This window comes from Orcinus orca, chromosome 9 (genome assembly GCF_937001465.1).
Source record: "Orcinus orca chromosome 9, mOrcOrc1.1, whole genome shotgun sequence".
Taxonomy (NCBI): domain Eukaryota; kingdom Metazoa; phylum Chordata; class Mammalia; order Artiodactyla; family Delphinidae; genus Orcinus; species Orcinus orca.
Genome location: NC_064567.1, coordinates 92,549,589 through 92,576,187, shown reverse-complemented (window position 1 = coordinate 92,576,187; position 26,599 = coordinate 92,549,589). Strand labels below are relative to the sequence as shown.

Here is a 26,599-nt window from a genome sequence, read left to right as displayed (position 1 = left end):
CAGCAACCAAGACCCAATGCAGCCAAAAATAAATAAATAAAATAAATAAATTTATTAAATACAAAAAAAAAAGAAGGAGAATCGGTCTTCCAATTGGGGAACTAAGATCCCACATGCCATGGGGCAACTGACCCGGCATGCCCCAACTACTGAGCCTGTGTGCTCTGGAGCCCGCACACCACAACTAGAGAGCCCGTGTGCCGCAACTACTGAGCTCACACGCTCTGGAGCCTGCGCGCCACAACCAGAGACAAGCCTGCATGCCGCAACAAAGAGCCCACGCGCCACAATGAAAGATCCCATATGCCACAATGAAGATCCCAATGCAGCCAAAAAAAAAAACAAAACAAAAATCCATGTATGTATATACACCCCATTACATGTACTCATATCTTACATAAGTGCATACATAAAATGAAACAAAAAACAAGATGAAACAATACCATGATAAATTCAAATTTAACTTTTTTTTTCTGAAAATTCCTCAAGTTATACATTAGAAGAGAAACATGAATTAAGCACATTCCATAGGCCCAAAGATCCAAAGCATTTGGCATTCTTACCAGTGTCTTTATCCCTGGCCTTGTAAACTTGTCCATAGGTACCTTCTCCAATAATTCCGATGATATCAAATTTATCCACGCAGCGTTTTCCCCAGTCAATGTCTTTTTCTTTGATTTCACCATAGCGAGGCCCACATATTCTATCAAATATAGTTCTGAAGTTTTTATATACAATCAAGCAAAGTGAATAAACTGTTTAATACTCAATATCCACCCTCCATACCCAATCTTAAACCATTTATTTCCCCTCACCCTTGCATACTTGTGATCATCTAAGACAGGCAACACTGTGAGGTGGTATTATAAATTATCTTGAAAGTCAAGGTATTTCTCCATACTGACTCTCCTTCGGTAGACTAACACTTAAAGTGGGAAAGAGAAGTAATGAAGTTTGTATGAAGGACTTTCAGAAATACAATATAATTTTTCAGTGAGGGGACAAAACCAACACCGGTTCAAAGATTCAAAGTTCTCTAAACAACCTCCAGAGTATTTTTTCATTCATTGACAATGTGTATATATTTATCTGCTTTCAAAAACCAGAAGTTTAATAATGAACATTACCAAAAATCTAACCATAAAGCATATTGACAAATTTAGACTTATGGCTAGATAAAATTATCTTAAAAATGGAAGCACCAGGAAGATTTTCAGTCTAAGAGAGTATAAAAATATTAATATTATCAACCCTTAGGAATCTACACTTTAAGTATGTATTATATATAACAAATATTTGATATTCTTCAAAAAGAATGTAATTTTGTAGTATCTTAATATTCTGGCAGGTAAGAGAATTTAAGTAAAGGAATAAAGCTACAATACTCAAGGAGAGACTCTTTTTAAAGTTTTCTAGCTTTCTACTCCACACTAGAAAATCACCTCATATTCTTATACTAGACACTACCTGAAACAGCAATTCTAAAATCAGATCTAACTCGAAGTCTTACTTACACTTTCCCTTGGTTAAGCAGAAATAAAAAAAGGAATCATCATTCTCCCTCTGCCCTTAACTGATGAACAGGTTTCAAGGGAAAGAGTTATCTCTAGGCACTTACTTGAAGCTAATTTAGGATACAGATTTCAAACCTTCTTCCACTCCACCTCTTGCAAAATCAAGAATGCATTTAGTTATGGGAGCAAATAAAAGCAAAGGAAAACATAGCAGCTTGCCCATTACTAATTTTGTCTGGGCTCACTGAATGCTGATTTCCACCTTGACCAATTTCAATATTTGTTTTTTAAATATCTTAATTATAGAAATTTTCTTCAACATATATAATATCCCAAGAAATTAATACATTACAAACTGAGAGGGAAAATTTAATTTGGTATTATGAGTCATTTTGAATAAGTACTCAGGCAATTAGGAAAAAAAACTTTTTTCAAAGCTCCAATAAAAGTTATTCATATACTTAAGTTGAAAGAATACACTTTTTATTATTTTAAATCTTAATTTTGGACTTTATAATTTTATGATGATCCAGAATCATCTCTGGCCAATTTAAGAGCAGGTAGAAAGCAAGCACATACTTAGGCCTCCTTTTACTATGTAACTGTGTTGCTGTTTTCTTTTCCTCTGGACTCTTTGAGAGATCATCTCCTCCTGGTAGCTCAGGGGGCAGTGGTAAATCAGCAAGTAAACATCGTAGTTTCTTTTCTACTTCTTTTTTAACTGCTTTTACTGAAATATTTCCTCGTAAGCTAAAAAGAAAGGAGTCAGACAAATAAAACACAAAAATTTATTTCATTGAGAAATAAAAATGCATTTATATAGCACACAATGGCAAAGGCTAAACCGAGTTTCTTTACTTTCCAGCTAAAATAATATACTATGTTCAACTGCAAAAATATAAAATTTGGGGGCAAAAATGATACAGAATTAGATAAAAACTAAGGAAATCTGAACAAAGTATGGACTTTAGTTACTAATAATGTATCAATATTGGTTCATTAATTGTAACAAATGTACCATACTAATAATGCTAGATGTTAATAATGAAGAAACTGAGTGGAGGGTATATGGGAACCCTCTGTAATATCATTATAACTTTTTTGTAAATCTAAAACTGTTCTAAAAAATAGTCTATTTTTTAAAAAGATATAGAATTACTATAAAACTGTAAATTAAAACTGAAAGTCAACTAGTCATGCTTTATGGGAAAATTCATTAGTTTTATAATAGCATTTGGTTTGATTCTGGTAGACAGACAAAAAGCTATTTTGTTTTAAGAAATAAATAAACCACATGCTATTATTTATCTGGCCCAGTTAAATAACTACAAAGAACAAATTTAGCTTCATTCCTTTTCAGAATTAATTTTTCCTGAATTGGACAATGATTCTTTAAAAAATTTTTTAAGGCTCTAGCTTATCAGAATTACAGGTGAAAATTAAGCTCAGTTGGTTTTATACTTTTTTGAATGTATTAAGACCTCTGATTTTTTAAACTGTATCTTAACCTGGTAATTGATTATTTTAAACCTCTCAGACACTACAAAATCTGTTTAACAATATAACATGTTGAAAGAGAATATTACAATGATAATAAAATTTGGACTTCACATACTTTCATAGCAGTTATGAGTCCCAGAATTAAAAACTTTAGTGAAACTACACTACTGTGGTCAGAAACTACTAATGATGTTAACAATATAAATCATTTCATTTTAATTATAACTTCTCCTACTCATGTTGGACTTTAATATTATTGTACAATATACGGTCTTTTAATATCATTTGATAAAAACTATTTATCAATAAAATTGTGACTTTCCTTCACAACCCCATGTTACTAGAAAGTAATCTTTAATAGGGAAAACAAGCTCAAAAGGAAATTGGATTGCAGTTGTATTTTTATAGTAATGGTGTCATATAGCCCACTTTTCAATTTTCATGTCCCTCCATTCAACAAATATTCATTATACACGTCTATGTGCTAGGTATTAGATAGGCACTATAGTTTAACAACAAAACAATTCACAAATACATTAAGATACATACAGTTCCTCTCAGAAAGGAGGTTACAGTCTTTTGGAGGCATCAGAAAGCAGCAGGATAAAGTACTGTACAGACTAATTTCCAGAGTAATATGGTACTAAAGGGTAGCTAACTCAGGACTGAAAGACAGTAAAAGCTTCTTTCTAGAAAAGGTACCACTTGAACTCTGTCTGAAAATAATTCTATTTAAAATAATTTATTTAGAGAACTGTAGTCTCTAACTTGTAATTAGACCTCAGTCCAAAATTTGCATTTGTCCAAAACTTCAAATCAATGGGGGGGAGGGGAGACTAGAAGTCTTAATTTTACTTATAATTTAACATTTAAAAGACTGCCTATATTCAAATATATCATTATATGAACTACCAAATTCAGCAAGGCTCCCAGACTTAAGAGAAATGAGATATTAGTTTCAAACAATAACACTATATAATTAAACACATTATATTTTCACTGAATACCTGCAATAACCAAATAGGGTATGTGATGAGTTTTTAAAAGTCTCCATATACTACAGAAACAAAAAACAACAAAATGCCTTAACCAGAAATGTATAAGACCAAGAGAAGAAAATTAAAACATATGGCTGATGAACATAAAACTAGACCAGAATGAATGAAAAGAAATGATGTTTTCATATGGGAAACTGTAATCCTGTAAATCTGTCAGTCTCCAAATTAATCATTGCATTTAACCAAGTCCCAAACAAAAATCAAGCAAGACAAGCCAAATGATCATAAAATCTGTCTAAGAATAAGGGCAAAAAATGCCAACACTGGGCCCAAGTTCATTTATAGCAGTGTTGAAGTTGAGGCTGAATGGCCGGGTTATTCACTAACCAGTAATTTACTCCATCCCTTTACTTTTACATTACCTACCTACTCCTATAATAGAAATCTGACTTTGAGGGCCAACATACTATGCACCTAAGAAGTTAAAACAAAAAAGTATTGGCAAAGAAATAATACAATATGTTAATAGAAAATAGAGTCCAGAAACACACAGATATCTATAAGAATTTTTACATATGGCACCACAAATCAGTGAGATAGATTCAGTAAATGCCATTAGCAACAACTGATCTATTAGTCCAGGGGTGATGCGAGAGAGCACATAATCAGACCATGTCTTTCTTCTACATATAATAACCAAAAACAAATTTCTGTGAGATGTGAGTTAACCTTTAAAAATGTTTTAAACCTGTAAGTTTTAAAGGAAAAATTATAGATCCAACTACATTCAAAATGGAAAACACGCATGTAGCCAAAACCAAAAATAAGTCTCAAAGACAAGCAACAGATTGTGAGAGGCACAGGTCAAGATCCCTAACATAAGCAGTACCTATAAATCAATTAGAAAAAAGATAATAATCTTAAGGAAAAGTCAGTATAAAACATGAACGAGCAATTCACTGAAAAATAAAGCCAACAAGTGTTTAGAAAGATGCTATAGCTCAATAACCAGAAAAATGCAAAATTAATCACATATTTTAAAGATTTTCAACATTTCAAAATTGGCAATATTTAGTGTTAGTTGAAGCAATTTCATACACTTGGGTGCATAAATTGGTACACAATCTTACTAAGATTCAATTTGGCAGTTTCCATCAAATTTTTAAATGTGGATACTTTGACCTCACAACTATCCTATAAAAATTGCTCACATGTACATAAAATATTAATGTATAAGGAGAACTTAATAGCAAACAATTATAAACCTAAGTATCCATTAATCAACAGAATAGTTAATAAGAGAGTGATGCATCCACTTCCATGTATAGGAATATTGAACCTATCTCTACCAACCTGGAAAGATCTCCAACACATTAAAATAAAAATAAAAAAAAGAAGTGAAGGAATATTGTGCATGGTATGATCCTAATTTTAAAAAAAATGATTTATTACATGTAAACATATAGTTAACAGTCTATCTTATGATTTTCGGAGAGTAATGGATTCCAGGGCTGGGAGAGAAGCAAAGTTCAAAGCGAGCCTAAAAGATATTGTTTGGCTAGGAAGCAAGGAAGCACTCAAAAATAAAATGAGTCATATCAAAAGGACAAAGGAGTTAGCATAAAGGAGTTCCCACTGGCCAAATTTCAGACCATCAAATTTGGAGCATCAAAAAGAAGAGTGGCTCAATGTTCATTGCAGCTCTATTTACAAGACAGGACATGGAAGCAACCTAAGTGTCCACTGACAGCGGAATGGATAAAGAAGATGTGGCACATATATACAATGGAATATTACTCAGCCATAGAAAGAAACGAAATTGAGTTATTTGTAGTGAGGTGGATGGACCGAGAGTCTGTCATACAGAGTGAAGTAAGTCAGAAAGAGAAAAACAAATATCGTATGCCAACACATATATATGGAATCTAAAAAAGAAAAAAAAATGGTTCTGATGAACCTAGGGGCAAGACAGGAATAGAGATGCAGACGTAGAGAATGGACTTGAGGACACGGGGAGGGGGAAGGGTAAGCTGGGACAAAGTGAGAGAGTGGCATGGACATATATACACTACCAAATGTAAAACAGATGGCTAGTGGGAAGCAGCCACATAGCACAGGGAGATCAGCTCGGTGGTTTGTGACCACCTAGAGGGGTGGGACAGGGAGGGAGGGAGGAAGACGCAAGAGGGAGGAGATATGGGGATATATGTATATGTATAGCTGATTCACTTTGTTATAAAGCAGAAACTGACACACCATTGTAAAGCAATTATACTCCAATAAAGATGTTAAAAATATATACACATAATAAAATTAAAAAAAAAAAGAAGAGTGGCTATAAGTGATGTTGAATCAATCTTTGGCCGCACATGTCAGTAGTAGTACTCAGGAGTCTTAAAAAACTTCAATATGCTTGAAACATACAAACACTTTCAAAGCAAAAAGAGCAAAGACACAATAAAAGAGAAAAGACAGAAAAGAAGGTGCGTCAAAAAAATTTTGTTAATGGCCAAGTATGCAATGTGCCACCATCTTGTTAAAAACAGATGCACAAAGAATATCCTCCTTAATAAGCAGTCACCTGGGCACATCCTGAATTCTTAAAAACATCACCACTAAAAATTTACCCCTGTAGCACATATGAAAAATAAACTAGAGAACAACCAGTCTCACTGGTCCAGAATCACTAGATTCTCAGCAACTGGCTTATTCTCACTAATGAAGTGACTCAATTCTGCATTCATGCCTCTCTGTCCTGGACAGCCCATTCCAGGAGTCATCAAAATTACAAATCACTACTCTTATGACCCTTTGGTGTTCCTAGAGAACAGTCAAACCTGCAAATACCACAATTAGAATAGTATAACTGGATAACACCTGATCATATTGGATGGGGTCCCTCAGCAACATTTTTGATTGTAGAAAAAAGATGCCTCAGAGGGCATGAAACACAGAAATTATATTCAATACTTTATTTTCTGTTTGTTTGAAATTATAAAATTGTCATAATGCTGGCCAAAGTGAGCACTTGCAAGACCTGCCCACATGGAATTTCTATCCACTTGTTTTCAAATTCTCAGATGTCAGCTAGGAAAACTGACCATATAGTTGCTTTTTAACAAAAAGGGGAAGGGGAGGGGAACAGCTATAATTTCTTCATAAAAATAAGAATGAAAAAGGTTAATTTAAGTCAATTGGCAAATATCACACAACAGCATAAAGCTTCTATCCTAGCATACATTTGAGAAACATTCTTAGAACTGCAATTACATTTACTCTTACCTTCATCCTCTTAAAAATGTTTCAAAATAAAGTACAAGCCACACCCCCAACATTCACAGCAGAAATGTGTAAACAATTTAAAGGAAAGCATAAACACATTTCCGTAATATGTAATTAATCTCTAATTGCAAAAAATTAAGTCAATAAAACACTAAAAAGTGATGTATTCGTAAAGCCACCTAAAGTAATAAATTTATAAGGCCAATGAAAACACTTAGAATAACCAAGACACACGCTATTATCAACCAGGACAGACTCTCTCATAAAATGTCCTGTCTCCGGTAGGATCACCAAGGAATACTCAGCCAAAGAAAATACCAACATTTCTAATTCTCAAGCTCAAGCTGAAACATACATTGTCCCAGGACAATGGCAATTTTTACCTGGAATTCTTAGCATAAGCTATAATTTTATCATCCTACAAGCCATGTGCTTCATTTTAAGTTGTACACAATAAAGAAAATTAATTCACTTACTAACAGTCATTATAAAATTTTTTTGGTGGGGGTCAAATAATTTCTCATTTCAAACTTAGATTTTTCTTTAAACAGTCACTGACAAAATTTTTTGCACTTACCTATCAGCATCTTTATCTTCAGGCAGCATGGGAGGCAAAGGTAAGGGTGGTAAGGTAGAGGTCACTAAAGCCACATGTTGCTCCTTCTCCTTGGCTCCTATGCTTGGTGTAAGTGGTTTGGTTTTCTCTTTAAGAGATACTGGTTCCTCCTTTGTAACAGCAGATTTACCCTCCTTTCCAACTACAACTGCTTTCTTGGTGGCTTTATCTACAATCAAATTATTATCCACCTTTGCTACCTGAAGAGGTGGCTTTGTTTTTGCCTTGTCATTTTTTAAAGTTCCACTGCTTGAGGGAGAAGGTGCGTGCTCAATTTTAAGTTTCTTCACATCCTTCACGTGGTTGGTTTGTGATGCACTGGCACCAGTTTCTGTGTTCCCCTTGGTAGGTGTAGAAGTGTTTGAAGCTTTGGCAGCTTTGGCAGCGGCCTCAGCAGCCTTAGCTGCTTCTGCAGCTTTCGCTGCCTCTGCAGCTCGTGCTGCCTCTGCAGCTCGTGCTTTTTTATTCTTGTTCAATTCAGCTGCCAGGCTACTCTTCAGAGTTAGTGTGCTAGGAGAAATGCTAGAATGACGACTTCTGGATCTAGACAATCTGTGCCTGCTACGAGATCTTGAATGCCTAGATGAGTATGGGCTTCTGCTTCGGGATTTGGCAGACCGTCTGGTGGAAAATAATTAAGATTTAGTCAGTAACTCAGAAAAGTTCAGTTTGAAGTGTACAAAAACTCCTAACTTGAGGCTGTGAAATGAAATAGAAATTACTTAATTTCCAAATCATAATATAGTTTTTGTGAGAGAATTTTTTAAAAGCAGAAAGTGCTTTTAAGTAGAATATTATCTGCTGGTTATACTTTTCCTGAAAATAGACTCTTGATCTCAGTCTGGCCTACAAATGCTCAAAGATGGGGCTGGATGAAAGTAGATCTCTATGAAAAGAAATACTGTAAGAATTAGGAGGAAAAACTATGACAAGGCATTACTGCTGTCTCAAGAAAATAGAAGCAGTCAACAAGGACAACACCAATGGTAGAAGTAGCAGGGTGAAGTCTGACCAAACTTTTACCAGGGAGACAATTTCTACAACTCAAAAGCCCCCCATGCATAAGTTCAGGAGTAAGTAGTGCTCTGTCTACACCAAGAGTGAAAAAAATGAAACCTGTCATTAGGCAGTAAGAAAAAGTCTAAATCTTGGGAACTATCTAACAATGACTGTTCATTTCACTTCTCAAAAATCACTGGAAAACACAAAAATTAACGTATATTCAAAAGTATGGTGGCAACCAAAGTTTCTATGAAACAAATGCAGCACAGCACCAACAGAAATGAAGCTGAGCTTTTCAAATCCACAGCTTATCAAAACTTTAAAAAAATATAAGACCAAGGCACTATTAGAGTACTTTGACGTATTTGATATGGCTCACTTAATGCTCACATCAACCCCAGTAAAGTATCTGCAGTTTGTAGATAAAACTTGAATCTAAAATATTACCTGAAGTCAAATCCCAATCTCATTAGTAGTTGTACTGGTTATTATCTTACTGCCACTACCCCATCCCTCCAATACTCTTCTGCCCTACCCTGGGCCCAAAGGAGGCTGACCTCAACAGATGCATCTTCTGGGTTCCAGTGTTATCCATCACTGGCAGATCAGAAGGCAGCGAAAAGCTCGATTATTTCTTTCCAGCTCCCTCCTTCCTATTGGTCACATTTTGTGGCAGAAGATCTGTTCCTCTACCACCATGGCTCCTGTCAAGCACTGCCTTCTCCACAGCTCTCACCAGGCTCTAATAACACTATATTTTCCTTGCCCCTTCGAGCTTCCCTCTGTAACTAATGAAAACATCCCTTGTCAGTTTTCTCAATCCACCCCTATCTCTGTAGTCCTCCATTAAAGTTTCTTAAACCATCTGAGTTGGATTCTGTTACCTTCTAGAACCTAACTGTATGCCAGGTCTTAAACCCAGATCTTTTGATTCTAAAGTATGCAGAGTCACATTCAACACATTAACACACTACCATGGAGATAGTTCTTATTGAAATTTTGTAAGGGATTTGGTAAATGAAGCAAAGAAATTCCTAAGAACCCATAATTAAAGTGGGAAGAGAAAAGGAAGAACTAGAAATTTTTGTTTATATTTGGCATTAATATATTATGTAATATATTACATATATATTATCCAATACATTTTACAATTCTAGTATGAAGACAAATGATGGTTAGCTTTAGGATAAACTCAAATACAAATTCAACTTCTCCCTTATTCTTTCAGAAACATTTCAAAATGTACATAGGGCCAATTAGTGTTCAGCACTGAGCTAGTGTTTCCAACCCCATACTTTACATAAAGTATTTATGTAACATTATTTTAGGTTAACAGGAACACTGGTTTAGTAAACATTTTAATCTAACACTTGCTTAACAAATATTCATATACATCAATCATAAAAATCATCAATGAGCTTACAACTATTCATGGAAATGAGAGGAAATGTTTAGCTAAATATAAAGTAATAAGTTGGTTATAAAATATCTTGGATAACTTTAATATAGGAACAAAAAGTGTCATAATATGAAACACTTGGCCACACTTTTAATTTCCTTTGCCTTCAGAATCCTGGACCTCAAAATAAGACTGCTATGTCAAGTTACTATCCCCTGATCACAGCAGGAGAAAGCAAAGACACTGTCGTCTCATCAGAGGTAACAGCACAGAACTTTTCCTAAATTAACTTTCCCACACTAGCAAGATTCTGGTCATCAGCTTCATACAGACACAGAAATAATATTTAACTAAGAAAGTTATAATCAGTAAACTTTACTTAAGAAAACAGACACAAAGATAAAATCCCAACACAAGTAACTCCTCTGGCCTATTAAATTCTTATTCTCTTCTGCACAGAATCTAGATAAGAAAGTTATCAGTAAAGACAAAAATTTTTGACCTATAAAATACATATTTCAGAAATGACATTTTTATGGTATTTGATCCCTAAACCAACTGAAATTCTTCTAGACACACACTCCATTCTTCTCCAATTTTTCTATTTCTCTTAAAAAGTTCCTTAACTTTTCAAATTTCCTGCCCTAGTAAACTTGTATTCTCTCAGGTATTGCATATTTGCTAATCAATTTCAATTACATATTTACTATTTATAACATATTTTGGGAATCTAAAATTAAATAAAAACACAAAACTCAAGTTTAGGTTATTCTTACTAATGATCTAACACTTCAGCCATACAAAGTTATGAGAGTAAGAGAGAAGTGGATCTCTAAGACTACATAATGAATTATGTCATGTCTTATAAAAAGAACTTAAATGGATGGTAGATAGCACATCCTTGTTTTATAGGTAAGATTTTTCTTCTTTTTAAAAATGTTTTTTCTAATATTTCTGTGCTGTAAAATTTACAGTGACCATATATTAGCTGTTTCTTGTTTGTTTTGAATGTTTTTAAGATGTTACAGAATCACGGGGCTTCCCTGGTGGCGCAGTGGTTAAGAATCTGCCTGCCAATGCAGGGGACACAGGTTCAAGCCCTGGCCTGGGAAGATCCCACATGCTGCAGAGCAACTAAGCCCATGCGCCACAACTACTGAGCCTGCACTCTAGAGCCCGCGAGCCACAACTACTGCAGCCGCATGCCACAACTACTGAAGCCCGCACGCCCAGAGCCCGTGTTCCACAACGAAAGAAGCCACCACAATGAGAAGCCCACACACCGAAATGAAGAGTAGCTCCCACTCGCCACAACTAGAGAAAGCCCGTGCACAGCAACAAAGACCCAACATGGTCATAAATAAATAAATAAAATTTTTAATTAAAAAAAAAAAAGAAATTACAGAATCTTTTTAGAAGCTTTCGCAAATTCATACAACTCAAAGCAGAACCAGGGGGCTTCCCTGGTGGCACAGTGGTTAAGAATCCACCTGCCAATGCAGGGTACACGGGTTTGAGCCCTGGTCCAGGAAGATCCCACATGCCACAGAGCAACTAAGCCCGTGTGCCAAAACTACCGAGCCCGCGTGCCACAACTACCGAGCCCATGTGCCACAACTACCGAAGCCGGCACACCTAGAGCCCATGCTCCGCAACAAGAGAAGCCACCACAATGAGAAGCCTGTGCAGTGCAACGAAGAGTAGCCCCCGCTCACCGCAACTAGAGAAAGCCTGCGGGCAGCAATGAAAACCCAATGCAGCCAAATATAAATAATAAAATAAAATAGATAAATTTAAAAAAAAAAAAAAAGCAGAACCAGGATAAAAAATCCAGTATCTGAAACCCAACTGGTTAGTGCTCACTGTTAATTCGGTTAGTGTTCCTTAGAGAGAGAGCATGGTGTACTGTTCACTCGACTATATCACACAGTCTCTCCAAGAGTCCAGGTCTTCTGCAATTGTGCCTAATTAGCAAACACTGATTCTTAAAATTTTTACTATAATAATATTCAATCCCTCATTATATAAAATAATATGTAAGAGCAGTATCCAATAGAAATTTCTGGGATGGTGGAAACGTTCAATGCATGTGATGTCTCCTATGGTAGTCACTATGCACAATATTTTTTAGCCTAATTTTTCTACCCTGCTTATTTCACATGCTAATAGTAGCTATGTCCATTCAAATCTTGTTGCTAAGCCCCCATAAAGGTATGAAAGTGATTCCCATGCAAGGATGGTTCAACATACGCAAATCAATAAATGTGATATACCACATTAATAAAATGAAGGATAAAAATCATATGAGTATCTCAACAAATGCAGAAAAAGCATTTGATAAAATTCAACATCCTTTCACTATAAAAACAAAACATATGGTTACTAGAGGGGAAAGGGGGGGAGGGATAAATTGGGAGATTGGGACTGACATATACACACTAATATATATAAAACAGGTAACTAATAAGGACCTACTGTATAGCACAGGGAACTCTATTCAATACTCTGTAATGACCTATATAGGAAAAGAATCTAAAAAACAGTAGATATATGTGTATGTATAACTGATTCATTTTGCTGTACAGTAGAAACTAACACAACATTGTAAATCAACTATACTCCAATAAAAAAAAATTTAATTAAATAAAAATAAAAACTAAACAGATTGCGCACAGAAGGAACACACCTCAACACAATAAACGCTAGATATGACAAGCCCACAGCTAATATTATACTCAACAGTGAAAAACTGAAAACTTTTCTCTAAGATCAGGAATAAGATAATGATGCCCACTCTTATCACTTTTATCCAACACAGTATTGGAAGTCCTAGACATAGCAATTAGGCAAGAAAAAGAAATAAAAGGCATCAAAATCAAAAAGTGAAAAGGAAAATGTTCTTTGTTTGCAGATGACATGAACTTACAGACAGAAAACCCTTTAAAGACTCCATCAAACACCTGTTAGAATAAACAATTTCAGTAAAGTTACAGGATACAAAATCAGTAGTGTTTCTATACACTAATGACAAACTGTTGGAAAGACAAAATAAGAAAACAATCCCATTTATAAAAGTATCAAAAAGAATAAAGTACTTCGGAATAAATTTAACCAAGGAGATGAAAGAAATTGAAAAAGAAATATACGGAAAGATATTCCATGCTCATGAATTGGAAGAATTATTAAAATGTCCATACTACCCAAAGTAATCTACAAATTCAATGGAATCCCTATCAAAATTCCAATGGCATTTTTCACAAAAATAGGAAAAAAACCCTAAAAATCATATGGAACCACAAAAGACCCTGAACAGCAAGAGCAATCTTGAAAAAGAAGAACAGAGTTAGAAGCATCAACTTTCTGATTTCAAAGTATATTACAAAGTTACAGTAATCAAAACAGTATGAGACATGGACCAATGGAACAAACTGGAGTCCAGAAATAAACCCATGCACATATGGCCAATTAATTTTCTACAAAGGAGTCAAGAATATACAACGAGAAAAGGATGATCTCTTCAATAAATGGCATCGGAAAAGCTGGATAGCCATACGCAAAAGAATAAGACTGGGCCCCTATTTTAAACCACATACAAAAATCAACTCAAAATGGATTAAAGACTTGAACATAAGATTTGAAATCATAAAACTCCTAGAAGAAAAAGAAGGGGGTAAACTCTTTGATACTGATCTTGGCAAAGGTTTATCAAAAGCAAAAATAAACAAGTGGGACTACATCAAACTAAAAAACTTATGCACAGCAAAGGAAACCACCAACAAAACAAAAAATCAAGCTATAGAATGGGAGAAAATATTTTTGATAAGGAGTTTATATCCAAAATATACAAAGGGGATTTCCCTGGTGGTCCAGTGGTAAAGAATCCGCCTTACAATGCAGGGGACATGGGTTCGATCCCTGGCCAGGAAGCTGGGATCCCACATGAAGCGGGGCAACTAAGCTCGCGCACCTCAACTAGACAGCCTGTGTGTTGCAAACTACAGAGCCCATGCGCTCTGGAACCCGCGTGCCACAACTACAGAGCCCACGCGCCCTGTAGCCTGTGTGCCACAACTAGAGAAGAGAAAACCCACACGCCACAACTAGTGAGAAGCCCACACGATGCAACAAAGATCCCGCATGCTGCAACTAAGACTGGACGTAGCCAAAAATAAATAAATAAATAAATCTCAAAATATACAAGGAACTCATACAACTCAGAGAGCAAAAAAAGCAACTGAACCAATTAAAAAGTGGGTAAAGGGGACTTCCCTGGTGGTCCAGTGGTTGAGACTCTGTACTTCCAATGCAGGGGGTGTGGGTTCAATTCCTGATCAGGGAACTAAGATCCCACATGCCATGCGGCACAGCCAAAAATTAATTAATTAGTTAATTTTAAAAAACATTTGTTTAAAATTAAAAGTGGGCAAAGGACCTGAAGAGACTTTGCAACACATCCAAATGGCTAACAGGTACCTGAAAAGGTGCTCAATATCACTAATCATCAGGGCAATGCAATTCCACAATGAGATACCTCCACATACCTGCTTGAATGTTTATTATCAAAAGGCAAGAGATAACAAATGCTGGTGAGAATGCAGAGAAAAGGGAACCCTGGTACACTGTTGTTAGGAATGTAAATTGACACAGCCACCATAGAAAACCATGTGGAAGCGAATCTAGAAGTCAAAAAATAGAACTATTGGCAATCCACTTCTGGGTATACATCCGGAGGATATGAAATCACTACCTCAAAGAAATATCTGTACAGGCATACCACCGCAATAAAGCAAATTTGCAATAAAGCAAGTCACACAAAGTTTTTGGTTTCCCAGCACATAAAAAGCTATGTTTACACCATACTATAGTCTATTAAGTGTACAATAGCATTATGCCTAAAAAAACAGTGTACATACCTTAATTTTAGAAATTAATGCTGTTGGGAAAATGGCACCAACAGACTTGTTCAATGCAGGGTTGCCACAAACCTTCAGTTTGTAAAAAACACAGTGTCTGAGAAGCACAATAAAACGAGATATGCCTGTACCCCCATGTTCACTGCAGTACTATTCATAAGAGCCAAGATATGGAAACAATCTTAAGTGTTTATGAACAGATGAATGGATAAAGAAAATGTGGGCATGTGTTTAATATTATGCAGCCTTAAAAAAAGAAGGAAATCCTGCCATTTGTGACAACACAGATGAACCTGGAGAGTGTTATGCTACGTGAAATAAGCCAGGAAAGACAAATACTGCATGGTATCACTTATATGTAGAATCTTAAAAAAAAAAAAAAAAAAAAAAGTCAAACTCAAAGGAAGATAGAAGAGAAGGGTGATTGCCAGGGGCTAGAGGGTGGGGGAAATGGGGACAGGTTGGTAAAAAGGTACAAATTTCAGTTTTAAGATGAATAAGGTCAGGACTTCCCTGGTGGTACAGTGAGTAAGACTCCATGCTCCCAATGCAGGGGGCCTGGCTTCAAGCCCAGGGCAGCAAACTAGATCCCCACATGCATGCTGCAACTAAGAGTTTGAATGCCACAACTAAGTAGCCCACGTGCTGCAACTAAGGAGCTGGCAAGCTGCAACTAAGGAGTCCTGGAGCTGCAACTGAGGAGCCCACCTACCACAACTTAGACCCAGTGCAACCAAATAAATAAATATTAAAAAAAAAAGATGAATAAGGTCTAAGAACCTAATGTATATAACATGGTGACTACAGCTGATAACACAGTGTTGTATAATTAGAAGTAATTTGCTAAGAGAGTTGAACTTAAGTATTCTTACCCCCCCCAAAAAAAGAGGTAAATATGTGAGGTGATGAATGTGTTAACTTGATTGTGAGACGCCTCTCACAGTGTATACATATATATCAAGTCATCACTGTTGACACCTGAAATATATTACAATTTTATTTGTCAATTATCTCTCAACAAACTGGGGGGTGGGGGGGAATGATTCCCAAAGTGAAAACAAGCACTATATAAATATAACGTGGTATTATTTTTCAAAAACCGGTCTCTCTCAATCATCCCTTTAATCACTGTCTCAGTCAAAACTCTAAATATTCCTGTAAAATTTGCCATGTATTAGTATTATAACAGCTCTATTAAGTTTAACAGTACTATGGCAGCCTCTTAAATTTACCCCTTGTTTCAAAACTAATCTGTATCTAATCCAGACTTACATGCAAAGTGAACACTTTCCTCTAAAATCTGCTCCCTGCCATTCTGTATTTTTAATTTCACCACTCTCCTCTACCCATTTACCCAGCTTAGAAATCTTCCCAGTTTTCTGCTGCCCATACCACATGCCATCAACTGTCTCATTTTATTGATTCTAACTCTACATTCCCTTACATCCATAATTCCTTGTATGTTTACTATTCCTGCTGTAAAAAATTATCCACAGATTTAGTGGCTTAAACAACACAAATGTATTATCTTACAGTTCTGGAAGTCAAAAGTCCAAAATCAGTCTCACTGGGTTAAGATCAACATGTCACCAGGGCTTTGTTCCTTCTACAGTCTTGGGAAAATCTGTTTCCTTACCCTTTCCAGCTTCTAAAGACTGTTCGTTCCTTGGTTCATGGTCCCACATCATCTGACTTTGGTTCATGGTCCTTCCATCATCACATTTCCTCTCTCCCTCTGCTTCTATCATCACATGGCCTTTTCTGACCCTGACTTTCCTGCTTCCTTTTACAAAGACCCTTGTGTTTACATAGGACCTACAATCCAGGATAATCTCTCCATCTCCAGGATCCCTATTTTAATCTACAAAGGTCCCTTTTGCCAAGTAAAGTAACATATCACAGGTTCACATGGACATCTTTGAGGGGGCCATTATTCACATCTTCCTCTTCCTATTCTCAAGGCCACTGTTCTATTTCAGACCTCATTACCTCTCCTCTAGGTTACCTTATCATCTTAAAAATAACTGATCTCTTTAAATCAAATCTCTCCTTGCCCCAATTATTTCTACAGACACCATAACCACACTAATCCTCACTTTTCAGTGATTATTACATGTCTCAAATTCACTCACTTTCCTTCTCTTTTTAGTAACTATTCTAAACCTTCACACCTTCTTCAAGCTCACAATATTCCCAAAGTCTTTCTTAAAATCACTTTACTTCTTTTTCACAGAAAAAAACAAAGGTTATCGGGTATGTTTCCTGCCTGCAAACTTTTTTTTTTTTTTTTTTGGCTGCATTGAGTCTTCGTTGCTGCACGCGCGAGGGCTTTCTCTAGCTGCGGCGAGCGGGGGCTACTCTTTGTTGTGGTGCGCGGGCCTCTCACTGCAGTAGCTTGTCTTGTTGCGGAGCACGGGCTCTAGGCACACGGGCTTCAATAGTTGTGGCACGTGGGCTCAGTAGTTGTGGCTGGCGGGCTCTAGAGCGCAGGCTCAGTAGCTGTGGCACATGGGCTTAGTTGCTCCGCCCTGCCTGCAAACTTAATCTGTATCTCCATCCACTTTATATTCCACCTGATCTCAGAGCAGAGGTGTTCCTCTTTCTATCTAAGGCTAACTCCTGTAATAATACTTTCAATCCCATATTCTCTAGATCCTTACTTCTGAGTTTGGCCCACAAACCAAAGCAGCATCAGCTTCATCTGGGAGTTTATGAGAAATGCTGTATCTCAGGCCCCAACCCAGACCTTCTGATTCAGAATCTGCATTTCAACAAAATCCCCATTATAGTTTGAGATGCTCTATGCTAGGCTCCTCTAGGGAGGAGGAGATGAGATGCTCTATGCTAGGCTCCTCTAGGGCTACTCCATTACTTGTGACTTCAACCTTTTGCTGTCTATTCACTATTTCCCCTCAGGAAATAAATAACTCAAGACTCTAAGATCTTTAAAAACAGACAAGAAAAAACAAGCAATAAATGGCACCTTGATATTGTATCTTTATGTCTCCTTCCAATTACAGTCAAATTCTCATCCACCCCACATACTCCTCAAACCACTCTAATCTGGCTTATATGTCCTCACTGTAATTATTGAGGTGATCAATGACCTACCTCTGGAGAAAAAATAAAGGGAAAAGGAAAGAAAAATATCAATATCTATGATGACAATGTTGACTATACCCTTAAAAAACACTTTCTAACCACTTCCACTACCGTTTTTTTCCTGATTGTTTTTTTACTTCTATGGCCATTTCTCAGTGCTCCTTAAGGTTCCTCTTCTTCATTATATCCATTCTCCCACGTCCCCATGATAACTTAATTCATACATATGTATGGCTTAAATTATCACCTAAACATTGATTACCCCCCGAAGTCATCCTCCACCCCTCCCAAATATCCTAAATGCACCTTCAACACAATACAGCTGAAGCTATTAGGCTTCCTCTCCAAATCCACCCGCTTTCTCCTTAAATATACCCTATCCTCAGGCAATGGTATCCACTGAAGTAGCAGAAATCCAGAAGTCATTCTATATTCCACCTGATCCCTTTCCTCCCTTCTCCCGTATCCAACTGATCTCCAAGTCCTGTCAATTCTGCATCTCAAGCATGTCTCCAATTTTCGAGGCTCTTTATCCCCTTAGCTACTATTTCACATGAGGTCCTACCTCATCTTTTACTTTGCCCAGTGTAACAGTCTCCTTACCAGTTTCCCCACCTCGAGTCTCTACCTTTTCCAATTTACTGCCACCTGAATCTTTCAGTTACCCTCTATCAAAATTCTTCATAGCCTTGCACTGCACACAAAACCTTGTCCAGCCATCCCAAAGCACATAAAGTGTCAGGTCTAGAATGTTTCTCTCATGTTTCTCTCTTTCCCTATTTTATCTGCTAAGCAAAGGGATACTTCATAGCAAAGCACAAATGTCTACCACACCTCTATAAAGCCTCCCCTTATTATGCCAGGCAGCTGCAGATGTTCCTTGAACTATGATCCTACAACACTTCATTCACATTTCATTAAAATAATAATCTGTCTTCCCCAACTAAACTGAGATCACTGAATTCTCATAGCCCTGACTAGCACAGACCTGGCACTGGCAGATGCTCAATAAATATTTGCTGGTAGTATTCCTACTGAATAGAATTCACCTTCCTTAGTCTAGTATTAACGTGCTGCATAATCTGTCTGGTCCTAACCTACCTTTCCTTATCAAGTTCTGAATTTGCCTAATGCTCCACACCGTTACTCCCACAGATTGACCCACTGAGATTATCCTCTTCTCCATCTTCTATTGAAGTCCTATCCACCTTTCAAGGCCTAGTTCAAGAGTCCTTCCTTCTTCATAAAGCCGTACCACCAACTCCAAGAAAAAAGCAAGCTCTCCTTTCTTTGAATCCCTATAGCACCTTATCTACATCCTTCTTAAGATCTTTATCATTCGTAACACTGCACTTTAGACGTTACCACATTATCTACTAGCCTATATCCTCTTTAAGGTGCAAACACCAGATCTAATTCATTTTTGTATCACTCCACAACCCTTAACGTAAGAACACACAGATGGTAGTCTTTTATTAAATAAACAAGCATACCACACTGACACCCACAGTTTACAAAATACTTTTATAGGCATTTTTCATTTGACTTGCTCTTTGTATCAACCAAGGCATAGAGAAAGCAGATGGAAGAACTAAGATAAAGAGGGTCAAGAAATTTACTTAGAGGCCAGGAGCTATGAAAAGGTAAGAGTCAATACTCAAGAGCAAGTCTTCCAGTTTAAAGCCAGGCATTATTTATTGTTACCACACCATACTACACCCTTCCCCTCCATTTATTTAAATCTTATCTGTCTTTATGGGTCAAGGTAAAGTCCCATCTCCTCTGTAACCTTCTCATTTGCTGAAATCATATAACACTTGTTACATACCGCCTTGTATTTTTATATCTATGTTTTTTAAAAACATAAATTGGATTATACCACACCTTCGCCTAACACTCTCCAATGGCTTCTCAATGCATTTAGAATAAAATAAAAATCTTTTTTGTGATCCACAAAACCCAAATTGCCTCTCATCTTTATTATACCCTCCTTCACTCACTAGGCTCCAGCCACACAAGCCTCTTTTCTGTGTCTTCAAAGGGTCATGCTTTGCAACCTAAATGTCCGTCAACAGATGAACTGATAAAGAAGATGAGGTATATACAACAGAATATTACTCAGCCATAAAAAAGAATGAAATAAGGCCATTTGCAGCAGCATGGATGGACCTAGAGCTGATCATACTAAGTGAGGTTAAGTCAGAAAAAGAAAGACAAACATATGATATCACTTATATGCGATCTAAAAAAAAATGATACAAATGAACTTATTTACAAAACAGAAACAGACTCATAGACATTGAAAACAAACTACCAAAGGGGAAAGGGAGGGGAGGGATAAATTGGGAGCTTGGGATTAACAGATACACGCTACTGTATATAAAATAGATAAACAATAAGGACCTACTGTATAGCACAGGGAACTATATTCAATATCTTATAATAAGTTATAATGGAAAAGAAGCTGAATGAGAACAGATATATAGAGATAGAGACAGAGACAGAGATGTATAACAGAATCACTTTGCTGTACACCTGAAACTAACACAGCATTGTAAATAAATTATACTTCAATTTTTTAAAAAATGAGAAAAAAGAAAATGAAAGTCACACTTCTTCTTGATTTGATACCTTAAAACGTTGTTTTTTATCTTCCTGGGATGCTTAGATCATCACATAGCTGACGCTTGTCATTTAGGTCTCCATTTAATTATCAACTTCATAGTGAGGTTGATAAATTAGAAAGACAAATTAGCACATACACACCTCTCTTCTCCACCAATGTCTTATTTACCACTATAACCCCAGTGCCTAAAACTATGTCTGGCATATAATAAGAGGTTAAAAGATATTTACTGAAGTGATTAATAAAAGTAAAGAACAAGTTATCTACTTCTCTGAATGTCTGCAAATACTAGCAGAATGCTTTGGGTAACTGATACCCAGCTAGTTAACTAATAGGCATAGGTCCACTGATAAAATTCTACTTAAACTAAGAAGATTTAGGAGACAGAATTCCATTTAGTTAACTAGTTTCTTCATATAAACATTGAGATAAATTTATTACTTTTATTAACAACCAAACATTTTACATCCATTATCCCACAGGGACTTAATAAGCAAAACTAATTTTTCTAATGTAAAACTATATTTATTCCTTCTTTTTAATAACTAGAGGGTCTTCTTGATTAAAAAAATAATTCAGTCACAGAAGAAATACAAATGGCCATTTAAGACATTTAAACGTTGTCTCCTCTCTGGTAACCAGAAAAGGCAAAATAAAATGTTGGTAATAAATTTACAACCATCACAATGGCAAAAAGAAAAATTCTGAAAATATCAAGTATTCACCAGAATTTAGAGAAACGGTCACTCATATAAATTATCAGAGGGAATATAAAATTGCTAACTAAGCCTTTTAAAAAAAGGCAATTCGGTAGTACCTATCAAATGCTTTTGATCTGCAATTTCACTTATAAGAACATATCCTACAAAAACATTTCCAAATGTGTCAAAAGTTATCATTCAGATATCCTTTAAAGGACTGTTTGTAATATTAAAAAAAAAACGAAAAAACAGCTTAGTGCCCAACAGTTGATGGTTAAATAAAGCTTGATAGATTTCACTGTGGAATTCTATGTAGCCATTTGGAAAGATCTTCAAATCATACTGTTAAAAAAAAAAAAGTAAAAAACAACACTTATGGCACAATAACATTCTTAATGTTTATGTGTATATATGTTTGTATGTAAGTATATATGCAGAAAAAGGATGTACACCAATCTATTTACACGGTTATATATTTGGAAGGAAATGGGAATGAAAAGGGCATAAAGGGTAGCTTTCACATCTTGCTACATCTCTGTACAGTTTTCAAGCATTTCATATGTTTTAAATATAAAAAGAGTATAGGTTAAAAAAAGTCACAAAATTTCGTTGTATAAAACTGAAAAATGCAGAAAAATTTAAGGATAAACACCAACAGAAAACTTTAAAGAGGAACACAACCAGAAATTACTACAAACCAGAATGTATAGTATTTTACAATGTTTTTTACACTGTCACTTTCTTTAATAAAAATGAAAAAAGTTGTATCAATTTATTTACTCCAGTACACCAACTGCTTAACTTCAAAGAATTAAATTTAGAAAATCATGCATGCTTAAGTAACACTAACTAAAGGAAACTATCAACCTTAATGCATATATTTTCCATAATGAAACATTTTTCATACATTTCTTCCAGCAGAGTCTATGAGGAAACTGATGTGGCCAATCACTACGCACATACTACAAAACAGGAGACTTCCTCTTTTCCTAGCCCATAGGACAATAGTGGATAATTACACAGGCTTGTGTGTAAAGGACACCATAGGACAATAGTGGATAATTACACAGGCTTGTGTATAAAGGACAACCAAAGCATCTGGAATTTTTCTGACACCAAAAATTAGACTCTGAGGGAAACAACTTTAATCAAAAAATAAAACAAATGCATTTATGAAAATTTCACAGCTAAAATCATTTTGTGGAGAAAGACTAAATGTTTTCCATACCTCATCAGGAACAAGGCAAGGTAGTCCAATTTCACCTCTTCTAATCAACACTGAACTTGAAATTCTAGCTGCTATAATTAGGCAAGAAAAAGAACTAGACCAGGGGAAAATAAAGAAATAAAACATTCTCTATTTGCAGATAACATATCTTGTATATAGAATATCCTAAGGAATCCGCTAAAAAACTATTAGAATTAATAAGTCAGCAAGATGGCAGGATACATGATCAATATAGAAAAATCTTCTGTAGGGAATTCCCTAGCAGTCCAGTGGTTAGGACTCAGCACTTTCACTGCCAGGGCACGGCGTTCAATCCCTGGTCGGGGAACTAAGATCCTGAAAGACGCGCGGAGCAGCCAAAAAAAACAAAAAAACAAAACACTACTGTAGTTCTACACAGTAGCAATGGACAATCAAAATTTACTTACAAAACAAGGTCCTACTGTACAGCACAGGGAACTACTAATTCAATATCCTATGATAAACCATAATGGGAAAGAATATGAAAAAGAATATATATAACTAAGTACTCTGCTGTACAGCAGAAATTAACACAGCATTGTAAATCAACTATACTTCAATACAATTTTTTTAATTTACCCCCCAAAATTTAACTTACAATAATAATTCCCATTGCAATAGCCTTAAATAGAACACCTAAGAATAAATTTAACAAAAGAAGTGCAAGGATTGCACCTACAACAAAAAACACCATTGAAAATACTAAGGAAAATCTAAATAAACGGAAAGACATTCCATGTTCAGGTATTAGATGACTTAACATTATTAAGATGGTAATACTCCCAAACTGATCTCCAGATTCAATGCAATCCCTATGAAAATCCTTAACTGCCTCTTTTGCACAAATTGGCAAGCTGAACCTAAAATTTGTGGGGAAATGCAAAGGATATCCCCACCACCCTCCCCTGCTCCCACAAAAAAAAGACAATAAACACAAAGTCAAAGCGATCTAAAAGAGAAAATTTGAAAGTTCATACTTCCTGATTTCAAAAATTACTGCAAAGTTAGAATAATCAAGACTGTGTCGTACTGGCATAAGGATGGACATGTAAATCAATGGAATAGAACTGAGAGTCCACAAAATTAACTGAAAATAGACAGAAGATCAAGATGTAAGAACTAAAACTATAAAACTCTTAGGAGAAAATATAGGAACAAATCTTTGTGACTTTTAATTAGGTAAAGCCTTCTTAGGTAGGATACCAAAGCACAAACAACAAAAAGAAAAATTAACTAGACTTCATCAAAATTTAAAACTTTTGTGCTTAATAGATATCAACAAAGTGATACAACAGGAGAAAATATTTGCAAATCAACTATCTGTACCATAATTTATTTATCTGCCCCCCATTCAGAGTACTTAGGTTGTTTCCAGTTTTCGTTATTAGGTAGGAATTATTCATTCCATTTTACAAGTAGAAAGACTAGGGCTCAAAAAGGATAAGTAAATAAATTGCTTGATATTGCTCTGCTACAAAAGCACCAGAGTTACCACCTAAATTCACATCTGTATTATTTCTAAGTCTTTGCTTTTCCTTTATACTGTATCTCTGCCCAGCCAACCCAAGGCACAAGATCTGCCAACCACATAGTAGTCTTTTGGTTGTTCTGTTGACCGCTGCCCTAGGCAAATTCTTTTTTCTTCTTCTTCTTTTGGGTCCATAACCAATGTCTCAAAAGCTAAGTGACTTGTCCAAAGTTACACTGCTACAATGGCCCAAGTGGTTGCCAACAAGTTACTTGCGGAAGACTCCATTTCTTTGTACTAAATTAAAGTTGACTCTCCCAAACACAAGAGTTTGTCTCTCTAGGAGAAGGAGAAATGTTGAAAGTCATATTAAGGGACTTGGATCCAGAATATATAAAGAACTCTTAAGATTCAACAATAAGAAGGCAACCAGCTTTTAAAATGGGTAAAGGATTTGAATAAACATTTCCCCCCAAAAGATATACAAATGGCCAATAAACACATGAAAAAATGCTCAACATTATTAGTCATTAGGGAAATGAAATCAAAAGCACAATAAGATAGCACTTTAAACATAAGGATGTCTATGATTAAAAAAAACAACTATTGTCAAGGATGTGGAAAAACTGGAACCCTAACATACTGCTGGTTGGAATATAAAAACTGATGCTGCCACTCTGAAAAATAGTTTGGCAGTTTCTTAAAATGTTAAACATAAGCTTACCATATGACTCAGAAATTCCACTCTTAGGTATATACTCAAGAGAAATAAAAACATATCTCCATGCAAAAACTGTACACAAGTGTTCAAAGGAGCATTATTCATAACAGACCAAAGTGTAAACAACCCAAGTATCCATCAACTGATGGTAAAATATGGTATATCCATATAATGGAACACTACTTTGCTAAAAATGGAATGAAGTACTGATACATGCTACAACATATATGAGCCTTAGAAACATTAAGTTTAATGAAAAAAGCCAGTCACTGAAGACCATAAACTGTATGATTCCATTTATATGGAATGTCCAGAAAAGGCAAGACCATAGAAACAAGAAAGTAGATTGGCGGTTGTCAGAGACTTGGGGAGGTGGGAATGCAGAGTGACTACCACCGAGTTTCTTTCAGGTTTGATTAAAATGTTCTAAAATGAGTGGCAATGGTTGCACAACTCTGTGAATACACTAAAGACCACTGATTGTACTATTTAAAATAAAAGTAAATTGTATAGTTATTTTAAAAACTAGAAAAAGTAAATAACATAACACTGAAATGTTTCGTGTTTATTCTAAAAATGTATTTCCTTTATGTTCCTAATGGAACACTGAAAGTTAAAAAAAAAAAAAGACAGATGGCTGACTTTCTGCAGATTTGCTCAGGCAAACAAGTTCTAATCCACTGAGCATAACCCTGTCTTCATGTTTCACTGAATCATGTCTTGAGACGTGTTTTTGAAGAGAGAAAAAGGAAAGATGGTGAGAATAGCACAGGAAGGGCTTAATACTTGATTTGCATGAAGGCACATATTTTTGATTAGTCTAACTCTAGTCATCATGAATTTATTCATAGGCCAATATTAGACTCTGCTAATAGCAAAATTAATTGTAGTTCTAGACACTAGCAATGGACAATCAAAATTAAATTACAAAAACAATACCCATTATAATAGCCTTAAAAAAAAATACCTATGAATTTAACAAAGTAGTTCAAGGATTGTACCCTGAAACATTTTTCAAAAATTTAAAAGATTAAGGAAAATCTAAATAAATGGAAAGACATTGCATTTTCACGTATTAGATGACAACATTATTAAGATAGGAATACTCTCAAGTTAATCTCCACATTCAATGTAATCCCTGTGAAATTGTTTATAAATTCTGAGGTGCTGGATATTTTATTATCCAAATCAATTTAATATTATTTGTCAGGTATCTATCACCTATAGATACAACAGGTGGCAGGTGCTTAAGAGACACTAAGATTAAAAAAGAAACTCATGGAACTTAAAAATCCAGTGGCTGGGGCTTCCCCGGTGGCGCAGTGGTTAAGAATCTGCCTGCCAATTCAGGGCACATGGGTTCGAGCCCTGGTCCGGGAAGATCCCACATGCCGTGGAGCAACGAAGCCCGTGCACCACATCTACTGAAGCCCGCGTGCGCTAGAGCCTGCGCACCACAACGAAGAGTAGCCCCCGCTCGCCACAACTAGAGAAAGCCCACGCACAAC

General features: G+C 35.8%; 1 protein-coding gene across 2 annotated transcripts in view; it reads right to left on the bottom strand.

Annotated features, from left to right (window-relative positions):
• CDK13 (cyclin dependent kinase 13) overlaps positions 1 to 26,599 on the bottom strand; it is a 110,965-nt gene that overhangs the window by 72,510 nt on the left and 11,856 nt on the right. For both annotated transcript variants that reach the window (XM_004263324.4, XM_004263325.4), the window contains exons 2-4: positions 7,872 to 8,531; positions 2,094 to 2,264; positions 564 to 703 (exon numbers count right to left, since the gene is read on the bottom strand). In XM_004263324.4, the coding sequence (XP_004263372.1) occupies positions 564 to 703; positions 2,094 to 2,264; positions 7,872 to 8,531 (971 nt within the window). The remainder of the gene's footprint in view (positions 1 to 563; positions 704 to 2,093; positions 2,265 to 7,871; positions 8,532 to 26,599) is intronic.